Raw genomic sequence first — 10,440 nt, 5'->3', positions numbered from 1 at the left:
TACGAATCGAACTTTATAAAACAGACGTGTAAATTACTTATTATAATAAATTCAAATAAACATATACACTTTGAGAGACATAATTGTAATTAACTTACAAAACATTGATAAACCATTTTTTCAGGCGATGGTGAAATTTATTTGTATCGAACGTTTGTCAAAAGAGCATAATTCAGTATTTACCATTGCAACCAAAATGGCGGACAAGTCAACAAACAGAAAAAGTTTTCTACATTTGGTGGCCTTTTTCCCCAAGTAAATCATGACTTTGAGTATCGATTACAATATCACTTGTGTAGATATGATTAATAGGTCATAAGGGATAAAGATCTTTTTGTGTAAGTGTGAATTAGGTTGCTAAATTGTTACTTTTTCCTATCCGACAATTGATTTTTCTTTATCCAATACGAATTTTGACAGATTGTTTGTTATTTCCGGACAGTTGATGAGGCCAGTTCCTTTTTTCCTGGCTGCTGCAGCTGTTTGGATTTAAGTTTATATTCTATAGGATATGTTTGATAAATGTAGATGTTTATTTTGTTTCTCACATTTTATTTCCAACAGTCCCTCCCCACCATCACTCTTCCCTTTGACCTGTGCACATTAGAACCAATCATGGCTTTGGAGAAATTTGTAGCCATTCATCAGCTGAACCAGGCGAATTCCTCGCTCTCGGCCAGCTTCAGCATGTATAGTTTGGCTGAAGGCAGTGAGGTAATCAGTGAGGCTGAGGAGATAAACGAGGTAGGTGTACAGCGTGACAAAAGATGCCGCAACAAGCAGTGAAATCAAATGACATAAATTTCATGTGACTTTTTCAGTGTTGAAGTTAAAGATGAATTATGCAGTATCTGGTAAAAAGTCAGTAGGGCTACCACAGCTGTATGTATGGTCTCCCTTGCATTGTTCCGATGGTCATCAATTGAAAAGAAGATGTCCCCCTTCAATCAGGGTCATCCCTGTTTCTCCTGGGTTCTAATCAAAATTGTTTTTTGCCAGGTGAGGGCGCTACAAAAGAAGGGCGATCGCGCACTCTCGGCCAAGAACTATGCTGATGCCATCAGGCTTTACACGGAGGCCTTGGAGATTGATGAGGTTAATGGCGCCGTCTTAAAGGCCCGAGCTACATCGTACCTGGCCATGAAGGAATACGATTTGGCCTTCAAAGATGCGGAGATGCTGATCGGTCTACAAAATGAGCAGCCGCAGGTGGGTAAAACCAAAATTGTCTCTCCCTCTCTGTAATGTGATATCTAAGATATATGCTGATTTGAATGGAAATACCCAATTTGGGACCAAAACTAGTGTCCTTAATAGAGAGGGTGTCCTTAATAGAGAGGTGTCCGCTAAGAGAGGTTCTACTGTATTTGTGTGTTTTCAAAGACAACATTTCATTTCCAGGCTCATTATCTTCATGGTGTCACACTGGACTACCTTGGCAAGAGCAAAGATGCCATCATGGCGTTTCTAAACTCTCTGGACCTGGACCAAGAAAATGCCAGCCTCCTCAGCAACCACATTGCATCGCTCACTGGATCATTGTGTGATATCCCTGAGAAGAAACTGTTAAAGTTGAAAGGTGGGTTTTGGGACTTTTTAAGGGAACGGTTCCCCTGCATATTAACTATGAATGCAGTTTGATGCATCTGGTAGGTGCAAACTTGAATGTAATCTGAAAATGGAGTACCAGTACCAGTCAAAATAGTACATATAAGTGACCTTCATGTACTTTTTCAATGCAAGGCTATATGTAGATTTGCAGTTAGTTTTAAAACCACTAATACTTTAGTTGCACCCGGGCTAGCAGGCAGACATATTTCTGAAAGGGATTGGTTAGAAGTGACACACAGTCTAAGCAAGCAAACTTTTTAAACTCCACCCACAGATTTGAATTCTTTTCTTGTCTGTATCTCCAGATACCGATCCATATAAGAAGCTATGCGAGGTTGGCGCCTTCCTGTACAACTCGAAGAGATACGAAATCTGCATTCGAGTCCTTAAGGTCGCACAGAAGGTTGAGACAAACCAGAAGGGCATCACGATGAAGGTGTTGCTGACACTCGCCAATGCTCACAGCGCCTTGAAGCATAATGAGGAGGCCATAATGCTCTACCAGGACTGTCTGAAAGTGGCGGTGGCGACGCACGACGGACAGTATCAAACAAAAGCGCTCGTGAATATCGCCAGTCTTTTCTTGGAGTTAAACGACACGCACAAGTCTATTGTATACTATGAGAGATTGTTGGACTTGGAGGCAGAGTTTTTGGTCAATGAGGGTTGCTTGCCACCTTTCTGGACAAGGGAACTCGAGTGCGGGTTGCGGTTGAATCTAAGCCTGGCGTACAAGTCGATTGGGAATCTGCGACAGGCGCTGGTCCATGCGCAAAAATATCTCGCCCTGTTGGAGAAGTATGACATGAAAGAGAAGCTGCGAGCGGAGTCGCAACATAACATCGGGATGTTGAATGAAATATTAGAACAGTACGACGATGCTGTTAACAATTATAAAGCATATTTGAATCTGTGCAAGAAGACTGGTAATAAGAAAGGGATGGCTCAGGCCTATGGCTGTCTGGGGAGTGTCTATACTGTCCTGAAGAACTGGTCTTTGGCGATATCATACCTTGATCAACAGATCGCCATCGCCAAGAAACTTGAGGATAAGCGTCTGCAGCGGTGTGGTCTCGAGCAACTCGGAGACACGTACATGAAGAAAGACGACTGCGAAAAAGCCTTGAGTCAATATTTTGAACTTTTGAAACAGAGTACGAAAGTTGACATCAGAATGCAGTGTTCTGCTTTGTGTAAGATAGGTGGCACTTATCAGCAACAGAAGCGATTCCAGTACAGCTTGTATTACTTTGACGAAGCGGCATCCTTGGCTCAAGAACGAGAATTGGAGGATATTCAGATTATGGCGGAGTTTAAGTTAGCCTGCGTCCTGCAGACGTCAACACAAATGATGGAACTAGAACAGGCGAGGAAGTATTTCGAGAAACTCATACCGATTTTGGAAACAAAGATACAGATGCATCGAGATGAAGACACGTATTGTGCTAGTGAGTTGTATGAGGAGCTGATGCTGTGCTATGACGGGATACAATCCGTCCTCAGTAAGTTGGGCAACAAGGAACAGGCTTTAGAATTCGCGGAGTCCTATCGACGCTATCGGTTACTGCATGAGAAAAGTCATTCGGCCATTGTTGGTCGTAGCGTGACGAGTTCGCACGGATTGTCAGAGAGCTGGACCGTGGACAGGATCAAACGTGTCGTGATGCAGCAGAATGCTACAATCCTGTACTACAGCATCCTTCACGACCTGCTTCTTCTCTGGGTGCTTCAGCCTGATAAAGGTCTGGTTAGATTCTACTCGACGCGGATGTTGCCAAGGCAGACGACAAGTCAACATATCGCAACGTTGCTGCAGGACTTGACGAAGGAGTTCAATTATCGAGAACTACAGGCCGGGTGCGAGAACCGCGCCCTTCCGCTCCCTGACGTCCATCTCACAGTTGCTCAAGATAAAAACGAGAGACTCTCCGTCCAACACAAGAGAGATGCCCTAAAGAAGCAATTCGAGGCAGAAAACCCGGAGGAACCGTCACCAAAAGAACAAGTCATGAACTCAAAACCAGCCGAGAGGAAGTTATTCGATCTCCTCTTGGCTCCTGTTGAGGACATTCTGTGCGAGGTCGAGGAAGGCCACGTCATCGTCGTTCCTGATAAAGAATTATACGACTGTCCGTTTCATCTGTTGAAAGACTGGAACAATAAGTTCATGAAGGACCGGTTCAGAATCACATACTTGCCAAGCTTCTATATGATTGAGAAGGCATTCTTGAACGAGCTTGACCAACTAAAAGCAGACGACGATTTAGAGTTCTCGCGGTCGCAAGCAAAGTATGGCGGCCTCCAGAAAGAATTGCTCGGTCCAATCAAAAAGAACATCATGTCTGTACAAGATTCGGAATCCAGTGTGACGTCGAATGACGGCAGCGTAATCGGCGCGGTGAATCCTAAACATACGTCTTACCCGAGAATTGTGCACATCGTTCCAAAACCTAGTCCAGCAGCCCAATCGGCAACCCCGGCTGAGAAACTTGTGAAAAAGAAACAGCAACGACAGAATACGTTAGTGCCGATACCGCAGCCTTCAACGAACAAAATGGTGTCAAAGATTCTCAGCGGCGGCCCCAAGACACCCCGGACGCCTAATTCTAAACTTCCGACAGATTGTCCCACGAATATGCCCCAGATCCTTGGCATGCATACACTGACTACCATGACGACCTGCACGTCCACTGGAACTGATGTGGTATCCTCCACGGGCACGGTGACGGAGTTCAAACAGATCAGCGATCACGATCGGTTTGTGGTGATCGGCAATCCAGCTCTGCCTGAGAGGTAAGTCCAGTGATGATGACCGCTTAGAGGATAACTTGTCTATCGGTAAAATCAACCATCGAAGGGTCGTGCCGAAGGGTACTGCTTATTATTAATGCTTTCTACAGTCTCTGCAGAAGCTACAGACCTGTAGCATTTTCTTCAAAGTTCTCAACAAGATCCCTCAACGATATATAACATTTGCATAGTGTCATGTGGGTGAATTTCTCTACCATGCTAAGTGCTACACTCTTAAATATCAGCTATTCAAACACACAATCCCCCAATTCTGAGACCAAGTCATACATGAAACCAACCCTCCACTACTAAAGTCTGCAGTCAAGAATGTCATAAGTCTGATAGGCTCTGTTCAGCATATATTTCTCAAAATGAATAATGTTTTGAACGTGTTGAATCAAATTTCTCAAAAGACGCCTTTTCATTCAGGCTGCAGCTGCGTAACACACTGTGGCGCCCTCCCGGTGGCCTGGAAGCCGAGCGCAAGGAGATTCAACGGATAGCGTCTTACATCGAGGTTGAACCCATCATGGGCGCGGACGCCACCAAGGATAGATTCCTTCACGAGTTTGCAACAGCGTCTGTCCTGCATATTGGTGAGTCAAGTCAAAGGTTGCGTTGCTAGGAGACTGAGTCAGGTTTCTACTAAAGGAGAAAGTTGGCGCGCCTTCAAGGCGTTAAAATTGGTTCAAGGAGTTGAGATCTTCTGTTGGTGAACACAGGCTGTTGTGGAGCCGCGGTAGCACAGTGGAAGAGAGTCGGCCTCTTGATCATGAGGTCGTGGGTTCAACTCCCGGGTGAATCGCTGCTTGGTATCTTTACTGGTCCAGTTCAAGTGAGCTGTAATACTAATAGAGAGGGCAACTTTCTTTAATAGGGAAGGTTCTCCCCGGGTGTCTGGTTTCCTCCTACTTTTACATTATAATTGTTTGATTTCGTTAATACAGAACAAATAATGTCCTGACCTGTTCTCATCTCAAAATCTTTTTTAAATATTTCCTTTTCTCTCTTCAGCAACTTACGGTTGTGCCCACGATGGCTCCCTTGTGATGTCGCCGAACGTAACCTACCAGGAGAGCGGCCCGCCACCAGGGGGCGCCTACCTGATCTCAAATGAGGAGATCCGCTCGGCCTGCACGATGGCCAAACTGGTCATCATCAGTTCGGGTTGGAGTACTTATCAACGCAAATATGAAGAGAGACAGTTACTCCTGCCTAGTGCATTTGTCTTGGCTGGTAAGAAGACACTGTAGATGCCAATCAACAACTAGGTTTATGCAACGAGTCATATAATATTTCCGGCCTGAGCAAGACACCCTGGCTATTCATGACGTTGTACTCATACAACTCACCACAGAGTTAAGTTCAACAAGTTAATAAAGTTAGCAAATGCTTGAAACTAAATGAGGCCAATGCATTTTGAAGAATTTCTATGGTGCATTTCAGGTGCTCAATGCGTGCTGTATCTCATGTGGCCCATCACTGACAGAGTCTTGGAGAAATTCTACTACCACTTTTACGAGACGTTACAGAAAGGCTCGCTGGTTACTGAAGCTGTGAGGGCAGCCATGGGGGAGCTGGCAGGGACGGAAGGGTAGGTGTGGCACGTAAACAACCTCATGCCTCCTTGAAGAGGAATACACGCTGGAGGATGACAAGACCAAGTGCAGACGAATTCTGAACTTGGCAGTCATTCTAAATCTTAATCTTAATGGGAATTGGGAATTTATCCCTTTATCATTTAAGTGACAAGGGAAAGATACAATTCAATAATCGGCCCCGTGTGATCTGTTTCAGCTACAACAAGCTGCACCAATGGGCACCGTTCATCCTGGTCGGGAAAGACGTCAACGTGAATCTCAACCATATCAAACACGCCATGATGGATCAGACGATCGACGACGCCGAATCTGACGTCATCCGTCTGCTCAACAAGAACCCGCTCAATCCAGTTCCTGCGATACCAAACGTGCCCGGGCGTGATGAAAACATGCACAGTCTGCAGGTCATGTTTATGAAGTTGCTGTCTGCACACAAACAGCAGCCGGAGGTTCTCCAGTGTCTTGTGGACATGGTAAGCCTTGGGTGGTTAGATGCCCAGTTTAGTCATACAGCAGAACCTCAGTGACCCGACCTCTCCCTTAGCTGGACACCCTGTCTATTAAGGACACAGATTTTGGTGCCAATATGGGCAGTTCCATACATATGTTGGTCCCCCATAAGTTGGTTTATAAACCGTATTTACATAGTGTACGGACAGAATTCGATCAATTTGGATGAGGTGCACTGTAAACAAAGGCACTCAATCTATAGATAAATGGTGTGGATTTCTTCAGAGGTATGAAGGAAGCCAACAGATAGAGTACCTCTGATAGTTGAGAATGTTATTTTGCTTGCTTGTGTTCTTTCCAATATTTGGTGAACATTCGTATCTTTTCTTTCTTCCAGCTTGACAGTGGTTTGAAGCGACTGCACACCGAAGACAGCAAGGTGACAACGGAACTAGACGACAAGATAGCAGAGAGCCCGGCTGCACTCGAGCTGCTCAAGTTCCTAGGGTTCCACTTCCAGCCCAAGGGACCTTACATATCCCACCCTTACGTTGTCTACCCTCACTGGAACATTGATGAGCTCTTGGTGCCAGCGTACGATGCCTTACGGGCTTTATCAGGTATGTACATGTAGTTCTCAACCAGGTCAACAATTAAGAACCGCAGTAGCTTGGACTGTCGGCTTGTGATGAAGAGGGAACGTCCAATTCACCAACAAAAGGTTTATTTTGCGTGTGGCGTGTCACAAGGGAACATGAACAGGGAAGAATTCCACAAATGGACAATCTGTGAATATGCAGCCCAAGGGGCCAGATCGAAAGCGAACATTTGAAATATGAAGCATTTCACTGAATGGCCCTTACATTGACCCTGACCTTGACGTTCTTTCAGATGTGGCAGAAGATGAATCGAGCAAGCGCGCCTTCCTCGAGTTCTTCCCGACAACACAAGACAACATTTCATACATGATTGATATGGTGAGCAGACGTCTTTCTGTGGAATAGTTTTTTCATTGAGATTTGGGAATGAATTTCCATTTATTGTTAAATTTGTTTGAAAGAAAAGTCTCAATGATGCCCTGAAGTTATTTGCTGCATCATTTTGGGTGAAGCACAAGGTACAGGTCAACTACCAGTAGACATCATTGATTCAGGTGAGAAGTTATAGGATAACCAAGCAAACGTCAAGGTGGATGCCTTTTAAAACATGGCCATCAGAATCATAAGATGGAAGAAGCATTAGAGCTCTTTCATTTACAAGTCAAGACGACCCAATACGATTAGCATGTGGTGTTTAATCCGACCATTCTCTTTCATTTACAAATCAATACGACCCGATACGATTAGCATGTGGTGTTTAATCCGACCATTCTCTTTCATTTACAAATCAATACGACCCGATACGATTAGCATGTGGTGTTTAATCCGACCATTCTCTTTCATTTACAAATCAATACGACCCGATACGATTAGCATGTGGTGTTTAATCCGACCATTCTCTCCAGATTGCTATCACCAAGCACGCCCAGGAGATCCAGCTGAAAGTCTCAGACCTGTCCGTCAAGTCATTGTGGAGTCAACCAAAAGCCAACACACTCCTCAAGGCGTTTGGCTTCAAACAGATTGGCATGCTCTTGAACTTCAACCGGATCCCTGCAAACAGGTAATTACCGACACACTCACATTTCTGGAGCAAAAAAGCAGACTGGAAAAGATACAGTTACCATAACAAGTAATTGAACTTGAGTGTGTGTGTAAGATAGGCTCCACTTAGGATTTCAAGCAAATTATCTGTTCTGAGCCCTCAAGACAAGTCGAAATAGAAAAAATTACCACAATGGTGCTCCTCACACAGGCTAAAAATGCATTGCTCTAAAAAGTTTTACCCATTTCCAGGAAACTCTTGAATGGTCTTCTACAGTTCCTTCTCTCCGTGTCGAGTTATAAGAGCACCGTCCTCATGCATAAACTAGACGTCAATCACCTTGGGACCCGACTAACAAACGCACCAGTGAACGTCGGTAATGCTAGGATACCAACCTTGGCACCACTTATGCTTCCTAGGAACAAGGTACGGTCAATTGAGTTAAGGAGAGCCATGTAGCTCTGTTATTAGCCACTCTGGTCTAGTGGCTCTCGGTCGTGACATTGAACAAGAGGTCTCTTGTTCAACTGACAAAAATGGCGTGAGAATCTAGGATGCCAGCTCGGGGAAAATGTGTATTTTGTAGATTTTAAACCATGTTTAAACCAGTATTAAACTCACACCCTGCGAGGTGTCAGGCATTGATTTCAACTTTGACAATGGTCTTCACTGCCTTGACAAAAATCTTGATATCATGCATTTCAGGTGTACATCAGCAAACCATGGATGTCCCAGTACGAGTCCACGAACGAGATGGATGAGAAGATCAGCCTTGCCAAGCAGCGCCACTCGTTGGATGCAGATTTCAACAGCCACGCTACTCGGGTAAAGACCTGGCAGCAGAATACACTCCTGGGACAGGTGAGTTTTTGAGGGGCAGTGTCAAAAATGGTCTCATGTTTGAGAGCTCTTGGGTTGAATTTGTGGCCATGGTAACATCGACAACAGACCACGACACATTGTCATGAGCAAAGAAAGAAGAAAATCTTATGTTGTTTTAAAGCTGCACCCTACTTCATTCAACACCTTTCGTTTCAGGCCCAAGAAAGTCTGGATAAATTTGGCGAAGTTTCACAACGTCCATTAAAAGTTAAAGTCATCCCCGGAGAGACGACATCACACCCGACCAAGTTGGTCGATGAGAAGCCAGTCTTGAGCATTTGGCAGACTGACGACAGACGAGACTATGCCCATTACGTTTTACTGCAGCGCTTGGAGAATGTCGGACTCCGACAGAAGGATGAAACGCAGAAGATGTACCTTCCATACATTCCAAACAAATAGATTTTTGGTTGTTGGAGAAAGTTTGTTGTGGTTGCAAATGTTGGTTGTTATATAAAGGTTTAGTCATTGTTTTGAACCAAACCGACGAAGGATGCACCACAGAACAAATAGAATTTTGTTCGTTAGAAAAACTTGTTGTAGATTTTGGATTTAATAAAAGGTTAAGTCATTGTTTCATACCAAAAAGTTTAATTTTTGATAAAAGTAGGCAGGAAGTAATTGCTATGGTTGTGAAAAGACTTACAAAGTATGTGCCTTTCATATGTTGTATTAGTAAGTGTTTTACACTCTCTGAACTTGTGTTGTCAATACTGATTTGTGGACTTGGAATCAGGGCCATGATTGATGAAAGTTTGAACAAATGCCCCAAGAGAACAGACCTTTTTTCGAATGAATGAATGAATGAATGAATGAATGAATGAATGAATGAATAAATGAATGAATATAAGAATTTCTATAGCGCCTGAATTAAAAGAAAAACTTAAATTCTCAGGCGCTTTACAAAGCAAAACACTCCCTGAAAAGGTGTTGTTTCAGGAGAGTTTTGAAAATGTCTATGGAACCAGCAAGCCTGATGTTGGAAGGTAGCTGGTCCCATAGAACCAGTGATGACTTGTAAAAAGAACGGTCACCAAAGGTTTTGCACTTAGTGCGAGGGACCACCAAAACCTGTGACCTTACCATTCAAGAGAATGCTCATCAAACCAGTTGTGAAAATTTCTTTGCTAGTATTGGCAGATTATTACCAGATGACTATTAATGTTTTATCCGTCCTTAAAGACCTAGTGCCTTGGACTAAAAGTAACTGTGATATCTCAATCTGTTTATAAATGTGACTCGCTCTACCAAAACTAGGCGCTTGTCGCATGTGAACTCGACAGGTTGATACGGACTTGTTGTTCATTTCCCTATTGTAGACCTTTTGTGAAATCTATTACAAACTGATTTGGTCACATTTCACAAAAGGTCTACAATAGGGAAATGAACAACAAGTCTGTATCAACCTGTCAAGTTCAGATGCGACAAGCGCCTAGTTTTGGTAGAGCGGGTCACAAATGTG

General features: G+C 43.9%; 1 protein-coding gene across 1 annotated transcript; it reads left to right on the top strand.

Moving 5' to 3' along the window:
- Window positions 1-198: 198 nt before the first annotated feature.
- On the top strand, window positions 199-10,340 carry LOC135501115 (tetratricopeptide repeat protein 28-like). Its single transcript, XM_064792926.1, has 15 exons — window positions 199-338; window positions 565-744; window positions 1,000-1,209; window positions 1,402-1,579; window positions 1,917-4,404; window positions 4,831-4,997; window positions 5,416-5,637; window positions 5,848-5,995; window positions 6,199-6,475; window positions 6,850-7,072; window positions 7,344-7,429; window positions 7,957-8,114; window positions 8,348-8,522; window positions 8,802-8,957; window positions 9,135-10,340. Exons 2-15 carry the CDS (start codon window positions 616-618, stop codon window positions 9,378-9,380), a joined length of 4,863 nt encoding a protein of 1,620 aa, XP_064648996.1. The 5' UTR covers window positions 199-338; window positions 565-615; the 3' UTR covers window positions 9,381-10,340.
- Window positions 10,341-10,440: the final 100 nt, after the last annotated feature.

This window comes from Lineus longissimus, chromosome 17, assembly GCF_910592395.1.
Source record: "Lineus longissimus chromosome 17, tnLinLong1.2, whole genome shotgun sequence".
Lineage (NCBI taxonomy): Eukaryota > Metazoa > Nemertea > Pilidiophora > Heteronemertea > Lineidae > Lineus > Lineus longissimus.
Note: the sequence above shows the minus strand (reverse complement) of the source record. Positions and strands in the feature narration are given on the sequence as shown.